The following is a 27086-nucleotide window of genomic DNA, read 5'->3' on the forward strand; positions in this document are numbered from 1 at the left end:
CCAAAATGTTAAACTAAAATACCATTTTATTTAATAGATATCTATACTATACATATATATTTAGGCACTGTACCGTGTATAAGTTTCACTGGATGTGCACTGAGCTCTGTCTGTGTTTCATGTTCTGTCTCTGGTTTTAAATATCAAATTACTTTGTATCGCAACCAGGGGGGGGAACTCTGGATTATTATATAGTGGTGTAAATTGTGAGCCAGGTATTGATAGCTGGAATTTGGTTTTAGTCATTTGCCATATGTCCCAGGTGTGTCCCATTGCCCACAATTCGAACCTGCCAACCACCCTATCAACCTTCTCCGTGGCCCACAGGCATGCTTGCAGAGAGGGTGTTTTGGCATATTGTGACTCAATCTTTAGCCAGCAAAGATGGTCCGGGTCCGAATTCCACTCAACAGCTTATTTTAATTGGGCTGCGTGGTAGTACCTTGAGATGTCTGGCACTCCCATACCCCCTCTCGCCCTTGGCGAAGTTAATACTGATCTTGCAACCCTGGGTCTTTTTCCTTGCCAGATAAATTTAAAAATTCTATTTTGGACATCTTTCAATTCTGACCCAGGAACCCAGATCAGGAGTGTCTGAAAAAAAATATAATAATCTGGGAAGTATGTTCATTTTAACTGAGATTCACAATATTTGGTATTCTTCCCATTTATCTAGATCTTTTTTGATTTTTTCAAAAAGGGGAGGGTAATTACATCGATATAGGGAGTGGTAGTCCTTAGATACATTTGCTCCCAGATATTTTATGTATGAAGGGCTCCACCGATAGTTAAAATTTAATTTTAATAATTGTATTTCCGACTCCGATAGGTTAAGATTCAGGGCTTCTGATTTGTCGCTGTTTATTTTATAGCCTGATATTTTACCGCAGTCAGTTAATTCCTTGTGCAGATTGGGGAGGGAGGTATGGGGGTGTGATAGAGTAAGAATAATATCATCGGCAAATAACGAGATTTTATAGTTAGTTTTTCCAATTAAAATGCCTTGAATATCTGCGCTGTCCTGTATTCTTGATGCCAGAGGTTCAATTGTTAGGGCAAAAAGAAGAGGGGACAGGGGGCATCCCTGTCTTGTGCCGTTTTTTATCGCGAAAGTTTTTAAGGTTCCCCCCGGTAGTTTGACCGCCGCTGAGGGGCTGCGATAGAGTACACGGACTCCTTCCAGGAATGAGTAGTTGAAGCCGAATTTCTGCATTGTTTGATCAAGAAATAGCCAATCAATTCTGTCAAACGCCTTCTCTGCATCTAGGCTTAAAAATAAAAAATAAAACTGCCTTGGTGCCTGTGAGGTGGACATGGTCGACTATGTTTATAATTTTGCGGGTGCTGTTGGAGGCTTGTCTATTCTGGACAAAGCCCACTTGGTCGATATTTATCAGCCTTGGTAGAATTGGGTTGAATCGGTTGGCGAGGATCTTACTGTACAGTTTAAGATCATTATTTAATAGAGAGATAGGGTTCTCCCAAGGGCAAGGGCTCCCACATCTGCAAGGGCTCCCACATTGCAGTGGGTCTCTTCCGTCTATGTATTATGGCCAGACTGGCATTAGTCATAGATGGAGGGATTGGGGTACCCTCCATAAATGAGTTGAATAGCGTTAAAAGATGAGTGGATAAAATCGAGAGGAACCGTTTGTAGTAGGCATTGGAGAAGCCATCGGGGCCAGGAGTCTTAGAGACCTTTAACGTTTTTACTGCATCTGTCAGTTCTTTTTTTGTTATTTTTGCATTGAGTACTTGAATGTCTTCTTCCGTAAGTTTTGGAAGGTGGCAATTAGAGAGATCGTCCTTAATTATTTCGGAGCTTGTATCAGTTGAATTGTCGCCTTGAGTTTTAAGTTTATAGAGCTCTGTATAGAATGCGGTAAATTCCTCTGCGATTTTTTATCGCTATATATAATTTCACCAGATCTGCTTTTAATGGCTGTGATCTGTGATCTCTTCTGTATACCTCTTAGTTTGCTAGCCAAACATCTATCGGCCTTATTACCCTTATCGCAAAATTTTTGGTTGGTCCATCTTAACGATTTTTCTACATCCTCCAATTGTATCTGTTTAAGCTCCTCTCTAGTGGAGGTTAATGTTTTGTATATTTTTTTTGAGGGGTTGGTTTTGTGTTGGCGTTCTAGCTCTATAATTTTATCCGTTAAGTCTTTGAGACTTTATTTTGGCCTTTTTTCTATGGGATGCAATGGATATGAGGGTTCCTCTGATTGATGCCTTATGGGCTTCCCACAACACCGTCGGGGAGGAGACCGAACCAGTATTAAGGGCAAAATACTCTCCGAGTGCTTTCTTTATTTCTCTTTCAATCTCGGGGTAGTTCAGTAGTGAAGAGTTTCCGGTTGAAAGAGCTAGATTTTACAAAAGGGGTTGAGAGGGTCACTGTAATTGCGGCGTGGTCTGACCACATGATTGGGCCTATATTCGAGACTACTGAGGCTTCTAAAATGGTTTTGGTAGCAAAAAAATTGTCTATACGAGAGTATGTGTGGTGTGGTGAGGAGAAAAAAGTGTAGTCTCTCTGGCCCCGATGTTGCACTCTCCAAATATCCAACAAAGAGTACTCTCCTATAATATCTTTAAACTTTTTTCCTAGTCTTTGGGAGGTCTTTGCACGTGGTCGGTTTAGTAGACTCGACCTATCCTCCATGGGATTCAAAGCCATATTGAAGTCACCCACAACTATCATTGAGGATAGATAGATTGGGTCAATCTTGTCAAGGACTGCCTTCAGAAATTCTGTTTGATTTTCATTGGGCGCATATATGTTGATCAGAGCGATTGGCGAGCAAGCCATATACCACTAAAAATCTACCCTCTGGGTCTGTGGTTGTTTTAGTAAGATTGAATGGGGTTTCCTGGTGAATTAGAATTGCGACTCCTCGTTTTTTACTGTTAAATGACGAAAAATAACCCGTTGGGAAGGCCTTGCTGAATAATTTGGGCAGCTCCTGTGACGTAAAGTGTGTCCCTTGAAGAAATACGATGTCCCCTTTGGACCTTTTCATCTCTTGGAGGGCTAATCTCCTTTTTCTGTTGTTATTTAAGCCTTTCACGTTTAGGGAAATAAAGTTAATTGGAGTTAGACAAGCCATTGGGGCAGTATTTTATTATTCCACATACTATGACTCACTTCCCACTAGGGAGAGTTTGTCGGGCCATCTTCTAGGTTTTCTCCTTGTCATGGGAGTGGGGTTTGGCCCGGGATTAAAGGGGTTACACCCCATTTGGCCACCCCCTTCTCACTTGGGAAGTAAGGGGTTAACTGGACTGGGGTCCAGTAATGTGTTTTTACCTTGCTTCAGAATTCAACTGTATATTCCCCTGTAAAAATGTATTGTTTCTGTTCCAGTGTTTGCACCAACACATACACTGGGATTGATGCGGGAGGTAAAGGGTTAAGGTTAACTTAGTGTTTATAGCTCTTTGTTCCATGTTCCCACCTTGTCAGGCACCATTTTGACAGGAGGTCACACTTTGTACTGAATTGTTTCCAACACCCTGAACTAGGGTTAGACAATAACAAAAATACTTCCCACCATAAGAGTATTAAGTAATTTATTGTGATAACAATATTCAGCAATATATTAACACCCAATAGAAAGCAAAAAAGCAAAAGTCCTCAAAATGTTCCAGGTCATTTATTGTGAAACATATTTCTTATACAAATCCATTTCATTCTTAATACAATGTAAAAAAGCAAATATATTTTAATTTTAAGAATAAAGGTTTCAATGAAAATGTTACACTAACTACACCCACACTAAAGCCCCTTCACCATTTTATTTTTATTTATTTATAAAATGTTTTACCAGGAAATAATACATTGAGAGTTACCTCTCGTTTTCATGTATTTCCTGAGCACAGAGTTAAAATGACAAATAATACATGGCTACAAATACAGTTACATAAGTGAACAGGGTATACATTATATACAAGACATTGCATGCACAGTTAAAGATAATATATATTATAAGCGTATGTAACAGTTACAGACCAGATTAAAATGTGAGACTGCCTTAGTTTTGAAAGAACTTAAACTGGTGGTGGATGAGAGAGTCTCCGGTAGGTTGGTCCAGTTTTGGGGTGCATGGTAAGAGAATGTATAATTACCCCCTCGACCCCCCTTCTCCTGTACACATTAATAGGGCATGGGGAGGCGTGGGTTAATGGGCATGGGGAAGGAGAGGCACGGGTGGGTGAGAGCCGAGAGAAATACGGGGGAGGAGAGAAAGGGGTTGAGTCATGGTGGAAAGGAAGGGGTAAGGATAAGGCCCCGCTCCCTCAGTCAGCGCGCCCGCACTGCATGCAGGCAGCGCGTCGAGAGGCACAGACCGCGATATGTGGTCTGTAGGGAGAGGGACCTGGAGCGGCGTGACCAAAACGGATCGGGTGGGCGTTATGACGTGGGGGGCGGGACCATTACACACAGGCACACACATGGAAACCCCTCTGCCTTGTTGCTTCTCCCCCTCCCGCGCAGGATGGAATGGGACATGGATTTATATTAACCTCTACGATGCCAGGGAAACCAGCAACACCTTGCTCTGCATGTCCTTATTTATTTTCAAAGCATCTCCAGCAGTGAATAGGGCTATATTTTGAGCTTGTCTCCTACCTGTCGCTCTGCAAATGATATGGTGTATATGGATGGTTTTAATTATTTGAGCCCTGGTGACTGTGTGTATTTAAGCATGAGGTTTCTCTCTTCCACACACGTGAGAAACGAAAGAGGCTCGTTAAAAGTGCATATTGCTTCTCTCCCACCACTCCCTCCCTCCCCCGGGAGACGAGCTCAGCAGCCGGAGCTGGCCGCAACCTCCCCAGCTCACGCAGCCTGAAATGGGCACCGGAGGGAGGGGAGTTGAGGGGCAGGGAGGGGGGGGGGGGGAATGTTGCCATGCTGCACAGAGGACAATGCAGATTTCGAACCACACAAACTCCCGTAGCTCGAGATAGCTCCCCTCCTCCCCATCTCATTGGCTCCCTGCCGCATCACGTGACGCATCGCCGCTTGGGATCACGATCCTCTTGTATCCCCTGCTGGCTGACGCGTCACAGTGCGCAGCAAGCCTTGTAGAGGAGGGACTGGGGCCAGCTCGGGAGGAAAACGTCTGGTGAGTGAAGCGCACGCCACCGGATGCAGTGAGACCCAGGCCTTAGAGGCATGGCAGAGGGGTAGTGGTTAATATGGAGGGGTGAGATTACCAGCAGGAGGATTCCTTATAGCTGCATGTGAAAGACAAGGAGCTCCCAGACTCGATCCCACTCCACTGTCTCTACCAGACCCACACTCTGTCCTCTCTCTGACACTGTCCCCACCCCCACGCCTCCCTGACAGACCCACCCCCACTCTGCAGCTGCTGATAGGAATGCCATGGTAAGAAGTAATGGCAAGTATTGCATTACTCTCCATTTTTATTACTGCAGTATTACTATGCTACTGGTATATTGCCCAACCCTACTTTGAACAATCACATATTTTATCTCATGTATGAATCCTCATGTGTGTAAGGAGGCTGATCCTCTGTGAAAAGCTTTCCCCACACTATGTACATGGAAATGGTTTCTCCCGTGTATGAATCCTGTGGTGGGAGAGGAGACTGCTCTTAGTACGGAATTGTTTCCCACACTCTGTACATGTTAATGGCTTTTCTCCTGTATGAATCATCTGGTGTATGAGGAGACTGCTCTTAACTGTGAATTGTTTTCCACATTCTGTACATGTGAATGGTTTCTCCCCTGTATGAGTCATCTGGTGTCTGAGGAGACAGCTCTTAACTGTGAATTGTTTCCCACACTCTGTACATGTGAATGGTTTCTCTCCAGTATGAGTCATCTGGTGTCTGAGGCGGTGGCGCTTAGTACTGAATTGTTTCCCACACTCTGTACATGTGAATGGTTTTTCTCCTGTATGAGTCATATGGTGTATGAGGAGACGGTTCTTAATACTAAATTGTTTCCCACACTCTGTACATGTGAATGGTTTCTCCCCTGTATGTGTCATCTGGTGTCTGCGGAGGCTTTTCTTAATACTGAATTGTTTCCCACACTCTGTACATGTGAATGGTTTCTCCCCTGTATGTGTCATCTGGTGACTGCCGAGGCTTTCCTTATGTCTGAATTGTTTCCCACATTCTGTACATGTGAATGGTTTCTCCCCTGTATGAATCCGCACATGGATGAGGAGGAGTTTCTTCACAGAAAAGCTTTTACTACACTCTGAACATGTGAATGGTTTCTCCCCTGTATGAGTCCTATAGTGTCTGAGGATGTTGGTCTTAGTATTGAATTGTTTCCCACACTCTGAACATGGGAATGGTTTCTCCCCTGTATGAATCCGCTCATGTTTGAGGAGGTTTCTCTTGGTACTTAACTCTTTCCCACACACAGTACAAGTAAAAGGAGTCACTGATGTCTGAATCTTTTGCTGTGAATGAAGTTTCACCTTCAGTGAGAAATTGCTCCCACCATCTGAACATGTAAAGGTTTGCTCTCTAGCGGGGACACAAAGGTGTGTGAGCAGGTCCCTGTCCAGTGAGAAGCTTTTGCCACACTGACAACAGAGAAAAGGCTGAGCACCGCGGCTTCTTCTTAAATCTCTCTCATACCTGTTGCTCGACCCATATTTAGAGTCCGTCTCCGCTGTGTGCTGTACAAGGTCTGTAAAGTCACCATCATGTGGCACTGGTTCCTTGTATGTGTCCAAAATGTGGCAGGAATCATTGTTTTTTGGCACTTCTGGGCTGCGAGGAGTCATACAGCTTCTGGATGTATCAGAGCTCAAGTTCTGTTCCTCATGCAGGCCATTCTCTAACAGAAGTAAACAAAAAAGACAGAATAAATGTTTTCAATCTGTAAATCAAATTACTGAACGCAAATTACAAACACTGAAGAACGTATTTCACCAATACTTAATTAACTAAATATTCTCTTCACCCAGGGTTTTAAAATTGTGGCACATGGACATCCAGTGGCCCCTAATGACTTTGGTGGTGGTCCCGAAGGCCTGAAATGTATTTGTAGCAGCTCTCAGTGAAACCATTGATACATATAGAACTTGTATTTATTACTGTATTCATTATTCATTATTTAAGGATACACATACATCCTCCAAATAATTAACATTGAAAATGTCCATGAGAAGGAAAGTTAAGGAACTCCTGGTCTATCACATTAGTGTGTTAATAATATCAACAAAACCAGACAAAAACCTATAGTGTAAACATACTGTAGATGCCCATGTATGTATATCTTTATTTATATAAGGCTCACAGTGTACTCGGCGCTTTACAGCAGAAACAATACAGTACAGGGAATTATAATACAATAAGTGCAACAAACACAATCATACAATAGGAACGGAAAGCCCTGCTCTGGAGAGCTTACAATCTAAGGGATGCAGCGACTACACTGCCCATGTAATCTTCTGCCATAAGACCCACATAAACTAAACTGCTCCATTTTGTGTCATATTTTGTCAGTCACAAATACTATTCATATAATTTCCCAAGCATGCGGCCTTGGTGTAATATTTGACTCCTCTCTTTCCTTCTCCTCAGGCCAGAATCTGCATTTGTGTTAAGCATCCATGTTGTCTGTTTATAACTAGTTAAGATTCTGCAGTCAGCCTTTTGCTGAAATATAATTCCTAATGCACTCCGTTTCTGCCAAATTACATTTCCTTTCTTCCTGCTCAGGATATTGCTAAGATACTTTTTGTATTGTCAGTCTCCTGCTCTTTTAGTTAGAATATAATAGACTGATTCTCTGAAAGAGGCAAAATAGTATAATTAGTTGCTAAAGATTCAAGGTCTCTTTTGATAACAGACAATGAATAAGCTATGTATTCAGACATTGCTTGTATTGGGAGAAACACGTCCCAAAATCATGCCACTAATATGTCCTGCCCCTAAATCATGCCTCTAATCAAAGCTACACCCAAGACACACCCATGTTACGCCTATGTTACGCCTATGTTACGCCTATGTTACGCCTCTAACCAATATCTTCTTTTTCCTGTATAAAAGTCATTACCCTATGAGTAATAAATTGAGACAAAGGATTTGAAACCTGGCTTGCGTTACGTTTCATTTCTTTCGTATTCCCGGGCCTGTAAGTTCAACAAAAATCAGAGATAACAAGTCGCAGGGCGTGAAAGCTTCCCGGGAAGTCTGTGGCAAACGGTGCAGATTGTGTATCCAGTCACAAGGCCTTCAGCTTTCTTGGCAAGAGGAAAGGTTCCTCTCGGTTCTGAAGCCTAGGCGAGGAAAAAGGTTTTCCTTCACTATTCATATAATGTTATGGTGTAATATTTGACTCCTCTCTTTCCTTCTCCTCTCAAATTCAAAACAAAGAAAAAAGGAGTACTGCAGAAAAGAAGAACTGGAGGCAAAAGTAGAAAAAATAAAAGAGTTATTGAGACACAGCCTAAGTTAAAAGAGAAACCTCCAACGCGTTTCTCACCATGGCCGCTTTATCAACGAATGGTTTCCTGAGTCAAGATAGTGTCACGTTATAGGCACTCCCCACCGGAAACACTGCCTACCTGTATCTCAGGTAAAAAAAGTCCTGTGAACAAAACAGTCCGGGGAAAATGTAACCACGGAAAGAAGGCAGTATAACTGTGGGGGAGAAATCCAGCAAAAGGACACAATAAAGAATACAATAACAATACACTTAAATAGACACATAAGGACAATAAAAATTAAATGAAAAAGCATAACATTTAAAAATGGATAGGATGTGGTGAGAATACAATTATCTTAGATTAAATTAACTGTAACACCAAATAATATAATATAATCATGTAATAATATACATATAATAAATGTAACCTCAACTACCAAGGCAAAGAACAATTTGAATCTTGATAAAGGGAATATACAGTTAGGTCCGGAAATAATTGGACACTGATACAAGTTTTTATTATTTCGGCTGTGTACGAAAATAAATCCAAGTTACAGTTAAATAATGAATATGGGCTTAAAGTGCAGTATATCAGCATTAATTTGAGGGTATTCTCATCAAAATTGGAGGAAGGGTTTAGGAATGACATCTCTTTAATATGTAGCCCCCTCTTTTTCAAGGGACCAAAAGTAATTGGACAATTGACTCAAAAGCTGTTTCATGGACAGGTGTGGGCTATTCCTTCATTATTTCTTCATCAATTAAGCAGGTAAAAGGTCTGGAGTTGATTCCAGGTGTGGCATTCACATTTGGAAGCTGTTGCTATGAACCCACAACATGCGGTCAAAGGAGCTCTCAATGCAAGTGAAACAGGGCACAGGGCATCCTTAGGCTCCAAAAAAAAAAAGAAAATCCATCAGAGAGATAGCAGGAACATTAGGAGTGGCCAAATCAACAATTTAATACATTCTGAGAAGGAAAAAAAAAAAACGCACTGATGAGTTTTGCAACACAAAAACGTCTGGACGTCCACGGAAGACAACAGTGGTGGATGATCGTAGGATCCTTTCCATAGTAAAGAAAAACCCCTTCACAACATCCAGCCAAGTGAAGAACACTCTCCAGGAGGTAGATATATCATTATCAAAGTCTACCATAAAGAGAAGACTTCACGAGAGCAAATACAGAGGGGTCACCACAAGGTGCAAACCATTCATAAGCCTCAAGAATAGAAAGGCCAGATTAGTCTTTGCCAAAAAATATCTGAAAAAGCCAGCCCAGTTCTGGAACAGCATTCTTTGGACAGATGAAACTAAGATCAACCTGTACCAGAATAATGGGAAGAAAAAAGTATGGAGAAGACTTGGTACGGCTCATTATCCAAAGCATACCACATCATCTGTAAAACACGGTGGAGGCAGTGTGATGGCATGGGCATGCATGGCTTACAATGGCACTGGGTCACTAGTGTTTATTGATGATGTGACAGAAGACAGAAGCAGCCGGATGAATTCTGAAGTGTATAGGGATATATTGTCTGCTCAGATTCGGCCAAATTGATTGGACGGCGCTTCACTTTACAGATGGACAATGACCCAAAACATACTGCGAAAGCAACCAGGAGTTTAAGGCAAAGAAGTGGAATATTCTGCAATGGCTAAGTCAATCACCTGATCTCAACCCGATCAAGCATGCATTTCACTTGCTGAAGACAAAACTTGATGCAGAAAGACCCACGAATAACTGAAGATAGCTGCAGTAAATGCCTGGCAAAGCATAACAAAGGAGGAAACCCAGCGCTTGGTGATGACTGCTTGAAGTCTGGAACGCATGGACATTGTATGCAAAGGATTCTCGACAAAGTATTAGAAATGAACATTTTATTTATGATTGTGTTAATTTGTCCAATTACATTTGAGCCCCTGAAATAAGGGGACTGTATGTGAAAATGGTTGCAATTCCAAAACGTTTCATACGATATTTTTGTTCAACCCCTTGAATTAAAGCTGAAAGTCTGCACTTCTATTGCATCTCGGTTGTTTCATTTAAAATCCATTGTGGTGAGTACAGAGCCAAAATTATGAAAATTGTGTCAGTGTCCAATTATTTCCGGACCTAACTGTACATAATGAATAAGATGTAAATAAATAAACCACACTGAGAAAATTGCCACAGTAAGGAAACAATACTACTCATCAAATGTGACTAGAGACACATATGTATCTCAATGATAGAAACATATGTATATGAAAAATACACCGTATTATATAACCTGAGAATGGGCAAAGGAATAATATAGCTTAGAGAAAATGTTTTAGGTCCCATTCTGTATTAATCCCAAAAGGGGATAGAGTATTAAGTGAGTGGATCCAAAACATCTCATGCTGATTAAGCTGTTTAATTCTAATCACCCCCTCGTGTAGGGACAGGTATAGATTTAATCCCCTTGTGCAATGACAGGTATAGATCCAATCCCCTCGTGTAGCGACAGGTATAGATCCAATCCCTTCGTGTAGCGACAGGTATAGATGCAATCCCCTCGTGTAGGGACAGGTATAGATTCAATCCCCTTGTCTAGGAACAGGTATAGATTCAATCGCTGGAAAATGAAAGGTGGACAAGTTTCCCAATGTACAGTTTGTAAAATGTTTGGAAACTGGGAGTATCTGATCTAGTTTTTAATAGAACGAATATGCTCCATAATTCTGACCTTCACTGGTCTGATTGTCCGCCCAACAAATCCTCGACCCCAAGTGCTGAAACCATTTTGGAGCTACCACTGTTCAAACCTCAATAACAATAATATCCTCAATATAACCTTAGACAAATGATTTTTTTCATTAGAACAGGTATCTTATAATTGTATGCATGCTTTAAAATTATTTCCCAAAATATTGTACACATTTCAGTCCATTTGTAAACATACTGAATAAAGACAAGTGAGGATGTAAGGGTACTTACCACAAACAGGAAATGCATCTATTGCTTCCTTTATTGGGGTCAGATGTTCCTCTGTGTCCGTCTCTTCTTTCTCCGACTTAATCTCTAAACTCTCCAGCACATCCACTGGGAAACCTGGCAACAAGCACAGGAAAATCCATCCTGTAAAGCTGGGAGTGGGGGCTCTTGTGATTTCACCTCCTCTGATATTGGTATAATATAATACCTCTTGTAAAGAAATGTATTACTAGCCCTTCTGGCAGAAAATAACAGGAGGTGAAGATATATTATCTTCTTACCTGCTGGTAGTTCTATAAGAAAACCAGATTAGTTTGGGTGTTTGACTCACATAAATGCAAAATAATCAGATATTCCATACTTGCAGATTTCAAAGACACCAAAAAATCTTCTCGACTCACTTAACAAGCGTGGATCCATGCTGGCAGTGGAACGTGCTGCTCTGGAGGTGCTGGCAGTGGGCAGTGCTGCTTTGGAGGTGCTGGCAGTGGAACGTGCTGCTCTGGAGGTGCTGGCAGTGGGCAGTGGTCCTCTGGAGGTGCTGGTAGTGGGCAGTGCTGCTCTGGAGGTGTTGGCAGTGGGCAGTGCTGCTCAGGAGGTGCTGGCAGTGGGCAGTGCTGCTCGGGTGGTGCTGACCGGAGGTTACTTAATCTATATGTGTTGGATTTTAGAATGTGCCTGTATTTAAAACAGAATTTGAATGATCAGGTTTTTTTGGACAAATATACAGCATTTAGTATCAGCTTTTTCAAACCTAAATTATTAACCCCAAAAGGAGTCAGAGAAGACAGGGGCACCAAAAAACACATATGGTCCATCCTCAAACAGGAACTTCATTTCAAACACTGCAAAACTTTAATGGCTCAGGATTGTGTCACAACATAACCATCTAGAAAAGTATAAAGAGAGTGGGAGATTAGCAGCCAAAAGACCAGTAAAGTCCTCATAGTGTAACATAGTAACATACTGTACAGTTCCATAGTATGAATAAAAAGCAGATACAGTACATGAGTGAGACTTTGATAAATGCTCCCGTTACTCTCTCAGGTCCAGCAGTTCTGCTCCATACTGACACAGTCTCACTTTCCTATTTCATACGGTGAGAAGTGGGTAATGCAGAGGAACCAGTGCAGTAACTTCCCCTCACCTTACCCCCCCATAATAAATAGAGGGGTTTGATCCCTCACACCCTCATTAATTTGTTCCTCGATCACCTCCAGTTTCTCACATTCAGCACATTTGTACCTGGCAGGACATGCTTATATAAAGGAATGCCTGGGGAAACACTGACATTTTACTCACTGATTATTTATTTTCCCCGGTCTCTCAATGTCAGCACATGACATGAGGGAATAGGCTCTGCCCATCTGAAGCTAGGACACAGACTTCTGACCTGCTCACACCCTTATAAGCCCGTCCTATTATGACGGGATCACCGCTTCCCGACCCAGATAATTTCCGGGAATAGTTATATTCTGATACTGAATCAAAAGCTCTATTCTCTGTGTTATATCTGTGGAACGTATCTACACGCACTGTATAATACAAGAATTGTAAACACAATAAGAAAGTCTTGTCTGTGAGTTGGTTTATTGGCTTTGCATCTCATCCCAGGCTATGTTTAAAAACTGTTTAAAGCAGCAAGCATTGGCTTAAGGGTTTTCCATGTAATAATGGACTTGACAAAAGGTGGCACTGTGTGCTCATTTGCATGTCATTTCCCTGAATCCCTTGCTGCAATATATATATGTATCAGTACCGTGTTAGCCGAGCTTCAATAATCAAAAAATAAATAGACGATACCGTTCTGTGGCTAACGAAATGCTTTTATTTGTGCGAGCTTTCGAGATACACTGATCTCTTCTTCCGGCGATGTTACAATGAATAAAGCAAGCAAATATATATATATATATATATATTTGTTTTTTTTCTAAGCAGAGTTATGTGAAATAATTATATAAACTTGCGTAAGACGGCATTCAAAATGAGTTAGTATGTATCTTCTGTGCTAGGGGGACGAATGCTAAAAGGTTGGAGGAGATTTTAAACTAGGATGGAGGGGGGAGGGGAATGAAACAGATAATGAACTAAATGGAATAGAGGAGGATACAAGGGGGTATGGAGGTAGAAGGGGGGCGAGTGCGAGTTTGACAGGCAGTGAGACATCCATAATAAATACAGATAATACTAGAAACTTCTGAAGACTAAACCGAGTGGGCGCAGAAAGGAAGGAGCAGATAAGATAATAGTACAGGCTGAAAAAAAACTGAAATGCATGCTTGCTAATGCAAGAAGCCTGATAGATAAAATGGGGGCGCTTGAATTAATAGCTGCAAGGGAGCAGTATAATATCATAGGCATTACTGAAACATGGTGGGATGAAACTCATGACTGGACAGTTAATTTAGAGGGTTATTCCCTTTTCGGAAGGATCGAACAAATAGAAGGGGAGGTGGAGCATGTTTATATGTTAAACCGGATCTAAAACCTATTATAAGGGATGATGTTTATGAAGGGAATGATGAAAATGTAGAGACTTTGTGGATAGAAATTAGCAGTGGAGGTAAAAGTATTAAGAAAATGTTTGTGGGAATATGCTATAAACCACCAAATATCTGTGAGATTGAGGAAGCTAAAATACTTCTGCAAATGGAGAAGACATCAAAACTGGGTCATGTTTGCATAATGGGGGATTTTAATTATCCAGACAGACTGGGGCAATGAGATTAGCATTACAACAAAAGGAAACAGGTTTTTGGGGGTGCTTAAAGACCATTATATGATCCAAATTGAGGAACCAACCAGGAGAGGGGCAGTTCTGGATTTGGTCATATCAAACAATGTAGAAGTAATAACAAATATTCAAGTACTGGAACATTTGGGTAACAATGATCATAACATGGTCTCATTTGAATTAAATTATCAAAAAACAGATTACTTGAGTTCAACAAAGACTTTAAACTTTAGAAATGCAGATTTTAATAAACTGAGGTCTAATCTAGTAGTAATACAATGGGATGATGTTTTTGCAGGGAAAATGTAGAAGATGTAGAAGATAAATGGGCAGTCTTTAAAACATTGTTAGAAAAGCACACTTATCAGTGTATACCCTTGGGTAATAAGTATAAAAGAAATAAGTCAAAACCAATAAACAGGTAGGGGAGGAAATGGACAAGAAGAGGAAGGCGTTTAGATTCTTTGTCAGAAGGGACGGAGACATCGTATCAGAATTATAAGGAATGTACCAAAAATTGCAAAAGGGCATTAAAATTAGCAAAAATGGATAATGAAAAAAGGATTGCAATAGAAAGTAAGGTCAACCCTAAAAAGTTCTTTAAGTACCTTAATAACAAAAAAATGAGAAAAGAAAATATAAGACCCTTTCAGTGTGAGATGGGTAGGCAGATTATTGGAGATAAGAAAAATGCAGAGGTATTAAACAAATTTGTTGCCTCTGTGTTTACCAGGGAAGAATCAAGTTCAATAGTAGTGCCGCAGGAGGAAGCCACAACCTCCATATTAATGAACAATTTGTTAACTGATGAAGAAGTTCATAAGCAACTTGAAAAATTAAAATAAATAAGGCACCTGGCCCCGATGGTATACATCCAAGAGATCTCAAGGCGTTAAGCTCAGTAATAGCCAAACCATTATATTTAATATTCAAGGACTCAATTTCCACAGGCTCAGTACCACAAGATTGGCATAAAGCAGATGTGGTGCCTATATTTAAAAAGGGATCTAGATCACAACCAGGGAATTACAGACCTGTAAGCCTGACTTCAATAGTCGGGAAACTACTTGAAGGTTTATACGGGATAATATACAATAGGGGAAGTGGGGGAAGGGAATGATAACCTCTGCACAGCTGATAGTGATTAAAGATAGGTGGGTAAGTACTGGTGCTGTGCTGAGAAATATACTGATAATACAACTAAGAAAAAGAACTCAGCTGATCGCACAGCTGAGTTCTTTTTCTTAGGTGTATTATTAATACGGGATAATATTCAGGAATACCTAATGGAAACAAAATTATTAGTAATAGTCAGCATGGATTTATGAAGGATAGATCATGCCAAACTAATCTTATTTGTTTCTTTGAGGAGGTAAGTAGGAATTTAGACCAGGGTAATGCAGTTGATGTGCTTTACTTAGATTTTGCAAAGGATTTTGATACGGTTTCACACAAGAGGTTGGTGTACAAAATAATGAAAATTGGACTCAGTAATAATATCTGCACCTGGATTGAAAACTGGTTAAAGGACAGACAACAGAGGGTTGTCATAAATTGAACTTTTTCAGGTTGGGCTAAAGTCGTGAGTGGAATACCTCAGGGATCGGTACTGGGACTCCTGCTTTTAAAACTTGTTTATTAATGACCTTGAGGTTGGCATCGAGAGCAAAGTCTCTATCTTTGACGATACTAAATTGTGTAAGGCAATAGAATCAGAGCAGGATGTAATTTCTCTTCAGAAGGACTTGGAGACTGGAAACGTGGGCAGGTAAATGGCAGATGAGGTTTAATACAGATAAATGTAAGGTTATGCATTTGGTATGCAAGAATAAAAAGGCGAATTACAAATTAAATGGGGATAAATTGGGGGAATCCTTGATGAGGTCTGCCATGCTTTCCAAGCATGCCCCTGGTCAGATCTGACTTTTTACAATCTCCCCCAGACTTAGATACAATACTTTAAGGCACCGTCATAAGCCCACCCCTTTCTACAGAATACTTTGAAGCTGCTCTTCTTTGATTAAGACAATTGACACCTTGAGTGGGCTATATCCAGGATGGGCCCCCGCCCCAAGTAAGTTCCTTTGAAATTCAGAGCAGACAGAAACAGTCCTGACCAGTTTCAAACCCAGCATTTGGTATTTTGTTAAACAAGTGTAGCTCATTAACCCCTCAAGCACCAAAGGGATTAAACATAGCCAATATCTCATGACATTATCATGACAGCAACATGTAGAAAATGAGGGGTTAACCCCTTGTATGCTACAGACGTGAAGCTACCACATGTTTGGGTTTCTATATGGTGGCGCATACACAGAGACCCACACAGCACCCACCTCTATGCCTGGGGTCACCCTAATCTCCCTCAGCTGTAGTTCTGCACTGCAGATTGGGGGAGGGAAGAGGGCTCTGTGCCTCACTTCTACATCTCCAGATCTGCACAGACTGTCCTCCCCCTTGTCCCAGACACATTGTTGGAAAGAAGGCAGGGGGGGGGGAGGGGGCAAAGAAGGCAGGGGGGGGGGAGGGGGCAAAGAATGCAGGGGGGGGGAGGGGGCAAAGAAGGCAGGGGGGGGGGAGGGGGCAAAGAAGGCAGGGGGGGGGGAGGGGGCAAAGAAGGCAGGGGGGGGGGAGGGGGCAAAGAAGGCAGGGGGGGGGGAGGGGGCAAAGAAGGCAGGGGGGGGGGAGGGGGCAAAGAAGGCAGGGGGGGGGGAGGGGGCAAAGAAGGCAGGGGGGGGGGAGGGGGCAAAGAAGGCAGGGGGGGGGAGGGGGCAAAGAAGGCAGGGGGGGGGAGGGGGCAAAGAAGGCAGGGGGGGGGAGGGGGCAAAGAAGGCAGGGGGGGGGAGGGGGCAAAGAAGGCAGGGGGGGGGAGGGGGCAAAGAAGGCAGGGGGGGGGAGGGGGCAAAGAAGGCAGGGGGGGGAGGGGCCAAAGAAGGCAGGGGGGGGAGGGGGCAAAGAAGGCAGTGGGGGGAGGGGGCAAAGAAGGCAGGGGGGGGAGGGGGCAAAGAAGGCAGGGGGGGGAGGGGGCAAAGAAGGCAGGGGGGGGGAGGGGGCAAAGAAGGCAGGGGGGGGAGGGGGCAAAGAAGGCAGGGGGGGAGGGGGCAAAGAAGGCAGGGGGGGGAGGGGGCAAAGAAGGCAGGGGGGGAGGGGGCAAAGAAGGCAGGGGGGGGAGGGGGCAAAGAAGGCAGGGGGGGGAGGGGGCAAAGAAGGCAGGGGGGGGAGGGGGCAAAGAAGGCAGGGGGGGAGGGGGCAAAGAAGGCAGGGGGGGGAGGGGGCAAAGAAGGCAGGGGGGGGAGGGGGCAAAGAAGGCAGGGGGGGGAGGGGGCAAAGAAGGCAGGGGGGGGAGGGGGCAAAGAAGGCAGGGGGGGGAGGGGGCAAAGAAGGCAGGGGGGGGAGGGGGCAAAGAAGGCAGGGGGGGGAGGGGGCAAAGAAGGCAGGGGGGGGAGGGGGCAAAGAAGGCAGGGGGGGGAGGGGGCAAAGAAGGCAGGGGGGGGAGGGGGCAAAGAAGGCAGGGGGGGAGGGGGCAAAGAAGGCAGGGGGGGGAGGGGGCAAAGAAGGCAGGGGGGGGAGGGGGCAAAGAAGGCAGGGGGGGGAGGGGGCAAAGAAGGCAGGGGGGGAGGGGGCAAAGAAGGCAGGGGGGGGAGGGGGCAAAGAAGGCAGGGGGGGGAGGGGGCAAAGAAGGCAGGGGGGGGAGGGGGCAAAGAAGGCAGGGGGGGGAGGGGGCAAAGAAGGCAGGGGGGGGAGGGGGCAAAGAAGGCAGGGGGGGGAGGGGGCAAAGAAGGCAGGGGGGGGAGGGGGCAAGGGGGGGGAGGGGGCAAAGAAGGCAGGGGGCAAAGAAGGCAGGGGGGGAGGGGGCAAAGAAGGCAGGGGGGGAGGGGGCAAAGAAGGCAGGGGGGGAGGGGGCAAAGAAGGCAGGGGGGGAGGGGGCAAAGAAGGCAGGGGGGGAGGGGGCAAAGAAGGCAGGGGGGGAGGGGGCAAAGAAGGCAGGGGGGGAGGGGGCAAAGAAGGCAGGGGGGGAGGGGGCAAAGAAGGCAGGGGGGGAGGGGGCAAAGAAGGCAGGGGGGGAGGGGCAAAGAAGGCAGGGGGGGAGGGGGCAAAGAAGGCAGGGGGGGAGGGGGCAAAGAAGGCAGGGGGGGAGGGGGCAAAGAAGGCAGGGGGGGAGGGGGCAAAGAAGGCAGGGGGGGTAAAAGAAGGCAGGGGGGGTAAAAGAAGGCAGGGGGGGTAAAAGAAGGCAGGGGGGGTAAAAGAAGGCAGGGGGGGTAAAAGAAGGCAGGGGGGGTAAAAGAAGGCAGGGGGGGTAAAAGAAGGCAGGGGGGGTAAAAGAAGGCAGGGGGGGTAAAAGAAGGCAGGGGGGGTAAAAGAAGGCAGGGGGGGTAAAAGAAGGCAGGGGGGGTGAAAGAAGGCAGGGGGGGGGAAAGAAGGCAGGGGGGGGGAAAGAAGGCAGGGGGGGGGAAAGAAGGCAGGGGGGGGGAAAGAAGGCAGGGGGGGGAAAGAAGGCGGGGGGGAAAAGAAGGCAGGGGGGAAAAGAAGGCAGGGGGGTCAAAAACAGAGCTGGGGGGGTGGGTCAAAAACAGAGCTGGGGGGGTGGGTCAAGAACGGAGCTGGGGGGGTGGGTCAAGAACGGAGCTGGGGGGGTGGGTCAAGAACGGAGCTGGGGGGGTGGGTCAAGAACGGAGCTGGGGGGGTGGGTCAAGAACGGAGCTGGGGGGGTGGGTCAAGAACGGAGCTGGGGGGGTGGGTCAAGAACGGAGCTGGGGGGGTGGGTCAAGAACGGAGCTGGGGGGGTGGGTCAAGAACGGAGCTGGGGGGGTGGGTCAAGAACGGAGCTGGGGGGGTGGGTCAAGAACGGAGCTGGGGGGGTGGGTCAAGAACGGAGCTGGGGGGGTGGGTCAAGAACGGAGCTGGGGGGGTGGGTCAAGAACGGAGCTGGGGGGGTGGGTCAAGAACGGAGCTGGGGGGGTGGGTCAAGAACGGAGCTGGGGGGGTGGGTCAAGAACGGAGCTGGGGGGGTGGGTCAAGAACGGAGCTGGGGGGGGGGTCAAGAACGGAGCTGGGGGGGGGGTCAAGAACGGAGCTGGGGGGGGGGGTCAAGAACGGAGCTGGGGGGGGGGTCAAGAACGGAGCTGGGGGTGGGGGTCAAGAACGGAGCTGGGGGTGGGGGTCAAGAACGGAGCTGGGGGGGGGTCAAGAACGGAGCTGGGGGGGGGTCAAGAACGGAGCTGGGGGGGGTCAAGAACGAAGCTGGGGGGGTGGATCAAGAACAGAGCTGGGGGGGGGGTGGGTCAAGAACAGAGCTGGGGGGGGGGTGGGTCAAGAACAGAGCTGGGGGGGGGTGGGTCAAGAACAGAGCTGGGGGGGGGGGGTGGGTCAAGAACAGAGCTGGGGGGGGGGGGTGGGTCAAGAACAGAGCTGGGGGGGGGTCAAGAACAGAGCTGGGGGGGGGGTCAAGAACAGAGCTGGGGGGGGTGGGTCAAGAACAGAGCTGGGGTGGGGTGGGTCAAGAACAGAGCTGGGGGGGGTCAAGAACAGAGCTGGGGGGGGGTCAAGAACAGAGCTGGGGGGGGGTCAAGAACAGAGCTGGGGGGGTGGGTCAAGAACAGAGCTGGGGAGGTGGGTCAAGAACAGAGCTGGGGGGGGGGTCAAGAACAGAGCTGGGGGGGGTCAAGAACAGAGCTGGGGGGGGTCAAGAACAGAGCTGGGGGGGGTCAAGAACAGAGCTGGGGGGGGTCAAGAACAGAGCTGGGGGGGGTCAAGAACAGAGCTGGGGGGGTTCAAGAACAGAGCTGGGGGGGGGGTCAAGAACAGAGCTGGGGGGGGGTCAAGAACAGAGCTGGGGGGGGTCAAGAACAGAGCTGGGGGGGGGGTCAAGAACAGAGCTGGGGGGGGGGGTCAAGAACAGAGCTGGGGGGGGGGTCAAGAACAGAGCTGGGGGGGGGTCAAGAACAGAGCTGGGGGGGGTCAAGAACAGAGCTGGGGGGGGGGTCAAGAACAGAGCTGGGGGGGGGTCAAGAACAGAGCTGGGGGGGGTCAAGAACAGAGCTGGGGGGGGTCAAGAACAGAGCTGGGGGGGGTCAAGAACAGAGCTGGGGGGGTCAAGAACAGAGCTGGGGGGGGTCAAGAACAGAGCTGGGGGGGGTCAAGAACAGAGCTGGGGGGGTCAAGAACAGAGCTGGGGGGGGGTCAAGAACAGAGCTGGGGGGGGGTCAAGAACAGAGCTGGGGGGGGTCAAGAACAGAGCTGGGGGGGGGTCAAGAACAGAGCTGGGGGGGGTCAAGAACAGAGCTGGGGGGGGTCAAGAACAGAGCTGGGGGGGGGGTCAAGAACAGAGCTGGGGGGGGGTCAAGAACAGAGCTGGGGGGGGTCAAGAACAGAGCTGGGGGGGGTCAAGAACAGAGCTGGGGGGGGTCAAGAACAGAGCTGGGGGGGTCAAGAACAGAGCTGGGGGGGTCAAGAACAGAGCTGGGGGGGTCAAGAACAGAGCTGGGGGGGTCAAGAACAGAGCTGGGGGGGGTCAAGAACAGAGCTGGGGGGGTCAAGAACAGAGCTGGGGGGGGTCAAGAACAGAGCTGGGGGGGCAAAAACTCACAGTCTCAGTTAAGCCTTCCCCCCAGCAGCAACAGCCGACACCACCAACAGGGAGCATTTCCTCACCTCGGGCAGCAGCAGCACTGTGTTTCTGTATTTCTCCCACACCTGATGAAGGATCCTGAGAGGTTAGAAAGTTTAACATTTCAACTACTTGTTGGTCCAATAAAAGGCATCATATCCCTCCTCCCTCTCCCTCCTGTTACTACAAGCAATGTTTCATGGATTCCTACAGCTAATAGTTCTGTATCACCGGATCTTGTACCTTTCTGTTATCTCTGTATATTTGCACCATTTAGAAAATGAGGGGTTAACCCCTTGTATGCTACAGACGTGAGGCTACCACATGCTTGTGTTTCTATATGGCGGCGCATACACAGAGACCCAGACACAGCACCCACCTCCATGCCTGGGGTCACCTAGCTCTCCCTCAGCTGTACTTCTGCACTGCAGATTGGGGGAGGGAAGAGGGTTCTGTGTCTCACTTCTACATCTCCAGCTCTGCAGATTGGGGGAGGGAAGAGGGTTCTGTGTCTCACTTCTACATCTCCAGCTCTGCACAGACCTCCTCCCTCCCCCCCCCATCCCCAGGAGGGCGTTCAGGTAAGTGCGTCTGCAGGGGGCCAATGTATCGTGTATAGCTGTGACCTGCTCCCCTCCCCCAGTGCCCCAGACACATGATTTAAAACTAGGACATGAGAGAATGCAGCAGATATTTGGGACATCAGAACATACTGTCAGACCAGGACTGTCCCCGGGCAACCGGGTCAGCCTCACACAGAGAAGCTATAGCCCATAACACACACAGGATGCTGCCCCTGTGGTAATGAAGGAGTTAAACTCCAACCAATACTCCCTCAATCTAATTACTTTCTAACTCTATTTAATAACTTTCCCAATCTTATCCTCACTGATCCCTAATGTTAATTCCCAATGTAAAATAACCCCCATTATCTCCCAGTCCCTGTGATACAGGAGGAGTAACCCCCCCAGTGCCAGAGGCTCCCCCTCACTATCAGAGGCTCAGCCTCTCAGGCTCCTGTGTGTAAGGAAGCTCAGAACAGCACTGGGATAATGTGCACAGGTCACACAAGGGAGGGGAAGGGAGGAGGAGGAAAGCACTTACCCAATAACACAGGCTGAAGATCTCTGTGCAGCAGGGGGTGGGCAATGTGAGGGGGGCACAGGAAAAGGGACTTAGAGGCTGCAGAGCCTATTCCTCAGTGTCTGTGCCGTGTGTGTAGTGACGTCTGGTGATATACTCTGTGTGCTGTGTCTGTGCTCAGGATCAGTGTTTCAAACACCAGTACATCTGGCTGCAGCAGAGGGACCATAGAGAGGAAGAGGGGAGGCCAGAGCGCCTCTAACCAGCTCCTCCTGAGCTCATATGGAACAGTGACCCCTGGTGGGCTCCCAAGCAAGGTGCGGTGAGTGCCCTCTGGTGAGAGCTGCACGTGGTGCTGGCTGTGGGCTGGTGAGAAACATAGTGACAATCTCACCCCATCTCCCACGTATATAGTGCGGTCTGGTGATATAGTCTGTGCTGTGTGTGTAGTGCGGTCTGGTGATATACTCTGTGCCCGTGTGTGTAGTGTGGTCTGGTGATATACTCTGTGCCCGTGTGTGGGGACGTCTGTTGATATACTCTGTGCCCGTGTGTGTAGTGACGTCTGGTGATGTACTCTGTGCTGTGTGCAGGGCCGCCAACAGAAATCCTGGGGCCCAGGACAAATGAAAGCAGGGTAGTCCCTCTAGTATGACCCATCCAATCTCATATTGTCCCGTGTGGTCTAACCAGCCCCCATACATGGTCGTGTCTGGTGGTGCACCTGTAGGCAACAGGACTCCTGAGTCTCCCGCATGATAGTATTAGGGGATTGTCACTCCAGACAGGCAGCTGAGGTAGTGGATGCGAGTCCTCCACCTCATCAGGATCTATGCGTCCGCAGGGAGATGGTCCTGATGAGGAACTCCTTCTTGGTGGTGATTGCCCCTGGATAGTAATTTCAGACTCACACCATGGGGGTCTCGTTGAATAATAGTGAAACCCAGTGATTTAGACCTAAATAAACAGTGCAGTGATTAAGTGATGAATTCACATATAAGATGAAGTGTAACTAAAACAAATTCTCAACCTTCCTATGGGGAATATGTACAGATTCCCCTCAAGTAGAATGGACACAGGTGGTTGGAAGGGAGCAATGGTAGCAGGAACACCCCAAAAAATAAGATACAAAAAAATTATTGTGCAGTATATAAAAATGTTGAAGACAGAGGAAAATCTTGGCTATAAGAAATTGCCTACTTACAACAGGTAAGTGAAAGAATCAGCATGTGGATAGGCCAGAAGGTATGTTGCAGACCGCAATTGCAGGATCCCAAACGACTGGAGGTGAAGGAGATCTCACTCGGGTTTAAAAAGCGATATAAGAAATGTACTTACAATAAGTACATATAAAATGTACACATAGCGTTTTCTTTGAGGTATAACGAGCGTCGGTAGATGGACCTCTAGCTGTTGCAACTCCAGGTGATCCTCACCGTATCGCGGTGAATGGCGTGTGACGTCACTTCCGGCGCAAGGGTGACGTCTTCCGGTCTGGAACACACAGGGGCTGGCAGCAACGAAAGAACCGCAAACTCGGCACCTTCACCTTCTCGGCAGCTGTGCAGGCTGCGGATGTCTTGAAGATAGCTCTACGCGTTTTGCTGTGTAGACCACAGCTTCCTCAGGAGCGAAAATGAGTCAATTTCTTATATCGCTTTTTAAACCATAAATTGATTTGTTTGATCTGCACTATAATTTCCTTCTGTTTTTCTGTGGTACCCCTACCCGAGTGGTATGGGCCAGCTGCCCCTCACAGTTAGCCGCTTCAGCCGCACATTTCTCCGTGCTCCCCTTTAAAAGGTACGCCCTCCCAATGGAGTGGGATCCCCTCTCCCTCGCAGGGAGATCACCCCTGTGCCAGGTCCCTGGACACAGTTGGCCTTCTATGGCTGGATATAGAACAGTGCCACTAGTTACTGCACTAGTAGGCACATCGATTCCGCCTCTGCCTCAGAACTTGCTGCTCCACACTTCACCTCGCAGCATCAACACTAACTTTTGGCAGTGCAGTGCCTTATATACCTCAGGAGGCAGGCACATCACTGATGTCACTAACTGTGGACTCAGAGCATGTAGCCACTCCCATCCATACATAGGGCACCTCACCAGGGTGTGAGGGCAAACCTCCATGATTACTGCTGACATCCCTGTAACTTACCAGGTTTACTGCCAGCAGAGGAGACAACTGCAGACCACTTTACATGTATGGCTACAATCTCCCCCTGGTGAATCCCCACCGACCCGGCTGGGACCTAAATTTGGTGTACCTTTCTCCAGGAAGCACTGCAAAGGAACACATAATTAAGCAATAGCATACTTCCTTTTTATAATTAGGAACAATATAGCGCACACTAACCAGCAGGGGCGCTCAAGATTACACACAGACCTCACTATGCTGCCTACCTAATAATAGTGGCGAGGATCTGGCTTCTTCACCTTTCTGCCCGCCATGTCGGTCACGGTAACACTATACTCCCGGGGCAAACCATGCTCGGGTCTATACACAGCCTTGTGCATATATATGCTGCGCCCGATACTCCACACTCTCATTAGTTGGGAGATTCTTCTGCTTGGCGGCCCTTGATGGCACCTCCCTTATTAACCACATAGAGTTCTATATCCTCCCTGAGCCACCTATCCCTGTGGTCCTCTATCTCCTGCATGAGGGGTTCTGGGACGTAGGGGTATTCCAACCCATGGGAGCGTTTGTATTTGGTTACAATGGCCCTTTCTGCTCGGCAGGCCCTTGTTAACTTAGCATTGCCCGCTCTCCCCGGCAACAGCCAGGACAGGGGTTCATCCGGATCCGCCGGATCATCTAACCCACTCGGACCCTGTCATGATAGAGAGGATTTGGCCCGGGATTAAAGGGGTTACACCCCATTTGGCCACCCTCTTCTCTCATCAGGGAAGCAAGGGGTTAACTGGACTGAGGTCCAGTAATGTGTTTTGCCGTGCTTCAATATACAAATGTTTATTCCCCTGTGTAAATGTATTGTGTTATCCTGGTGTTTGCACCCACATATACACTATGGTTGATGCGGGAGGGAAGGGGTTAATGTTAAAATAGTGATTATAGCCCTTTGTGTAATTTTCCCGCCTTTTCAGGCTCCATTTTGCAGCGGTCCATAGGTCGCCATTGAGCCTCCATGCTTTCTAATGGCAGAAGTAGCGGTTTTGGACCTGTTTTCCAGCGACGACCAGCAGGTGGCGTCTGAGAGGAGGAGCGGCGGTTTCCCATTGTAAGTCAATGGGCTCATTGACTTCATTGGAGATTCCTGAACGCCGGCCTCGAAGAACAGGTTGGCAGCCATCCAAACCGCAGACCACTAAAAGCGGATACAATGTCTTTTAAAAGAGTTTAATCACTACGGTCAAGTTCAACGACAATTGGCGTGGGAATCTTGGGTTCTAGGGCCCCTGGGAATAAAGTTCTTTTTGTCCCTAACACCTAGGAACACCTACACACGATCCACACCGGGTCCGGGAATAAGGGACCCCGTAAAGGGTCGAGCGGAGAAAGAGGGTCGCACCATTTAATCTAATGGCGGCGGGCGCCATGCATTGTCAATGGTGGTGCCGGACATTGATTCCAATGGGGAAAAGCCGCATGGCGAAAAAACGACTAAGTGTGAAATGTTGAAATGTGTAAGTCCATATCTCCGGTTCTGAAAGGACCAGAGGGATGGGATTTGGGTGACATATAGCCAAGGTTCTGGCTTTAATGCATGCCCATTCCCAGCCCCCTCAGACCAACCAGACAGAGTGTGGACGCAGGTAAAGATTTGTGAATTTTCTCATAGACTTCAATGGGGGCGGTTCCTCCATTGAAAGTCTATGGCGGGAAACTCCATTGACTACAACGGCGGAGTTGCTCCATTGAAACCCATGGCGGCGGAGCCCGTTGTTTTCAATGGGGATTTAGTGAAACGCTGAGATTTCTTTTTAGCGGAGATTTTTATAATAAAATATGAAACGGTTTATGTGATATTTGTATAACTCCGGTTCCGAAGGTCGTAGCGGGCTGAAAATTATACCCTATAGTGTACCACTTCCGGCATTAAGGTCTGAAAAGTTTGGGCGCGCTGCACCTACCAGAACCGGGTATTTTAATATGTGTAGGTATTAAAATGTATATGGGGTTTTGGGTCTGCTCTGAAAACTGCAGACTCCATCTGCTATGTTAATAGGCAGGAAGAGCATCCTGCAAGAATTAACATAGCCCGGTGATCACAAGGTAATTGCCCTAATTGTTTATACTGGGGGCAGGAACCAAGGAACTGAGTGTTTTTTAAGTGTCGGTCTTCACACTTACAGGGAAGCCAAAATCTCCTTCAAAGAGATTTTTGCTAGACAGCTCGGCGCCTTGAGTATAAGAGAAGGGTTGAAATGGTATATAAGTCAGAGTCATTCCTTACTCAATTGTCTTCATGTGTCCTTCATGTGTCTTCATGATCTGCATGTATTGCTGTGATGTCAACTGAATTATGGAAGAAATGGCCCATCCTGTATCCTGATGGCTTTCTTGTCCTAACCTTTAAGTAAGTGTCCATATTTTGTCTGTTATTTGTATATCTCGTGTGTTCACCTTTTTCAAGGAATAAATTATATTTTATCATATCTAAGCCTCGTCCAGTTCAATCCAGTTATATCTTTGGTGGTGTATTATTATAGCCTGTCACAAAGCTCCCGTCACAGACCCATTGGTTCTATTAACCCTCGTCTAATCTTATACCACCGCTCCTGTATTTCCTTTAGGTGATCCTCCTCAGTAAACTCTCCCTTGGCCCACCAATGATCCACCACCCCATCCCGCTCTAGGATGAACCGGGTCCTATCGATCCAGGCCACATATCCCTCAAACAAGGGAGCCCACCATCGGGGTTCTCTAATCTCCTCTAGGGATACCTCTTCTAACTCTTCCTCTTCTGGCACACCCCCGGAAGATATGCCAGACGTACCCTCGGACGGGACCTGATATCCCGGACCCCATTTCTGGTTCCCAACGGTAATGCTAACAGTACTGGGACAATCGCTGAATATCGACACCTGTCGCATAATCCTCCCTCCTCCCACCGATCCATCATTGGATGTCCCATAGTCCAGGCTCCCAGTCCGTTCATCTGCAGTGACCGGGGAATCCCCTGACACCCCTAAGCTTGAGGATGACCCAAAAGTTAAAGTGAATGGGGCTGGGACTTTAACTAGGGCCTGGGGTCTAGCTAAGGATTTGGGTTGGGGATAGGGCCGAACCGTCGGTATCCGCGGGGC

At 47.0% G+C, this 27086-nt stretch overlaps 1 protein-coding gene across 1 annotated transcript; it reads right to left on the reverse strand.

Annotated features, from left to right (window-relative positions):
• Positions 1-4890: 4890 nt before the first annotated feature.
• LOC142473281 (uncharacterized) lies at positions 4891-22038 on the reverse strand. Its single transcript, XM_075580486.1, has 5 exons — positions 21834-22038; positions 20709-20828; positions 11790-12066; positions 11392-11505; positions 4891-6834 (listed from the first exon to the last, which is right to left on the reverse strand). The coding sequence occupies exons 3-5, from the start codon at positions 11806-11808 to the stop codon at positions 5570-5572; spliced, it is 1398 nt and encodes a 465-aa protein (XP_075436601.1). The 5' UTR covers positions 11809-12066; positions 20709-20828; positions 21834-22038; the 3' UTR covers positions 4891-5569.
• Between the last annotated feature and the right edge of the window lie 5048 nt (positions 22039-27086).

Source organism: Ascaphus truei (assembly GCF_040206685.1).
Source record: "Ascaphus truei isolate aAscTru1 chromosome 2 unlocalized genomic scaffold, aAscTru1.hap1 SUPER_2_unloc_4, whole genome shotgun sequence".
Classification (NCBI taxonomy): domain Eukaryota; kingdom Metazoa; phylum Chordata; class Amphibia; order Anura; family Ascaphidae; genus Ascaphus; species Ascaphus truei.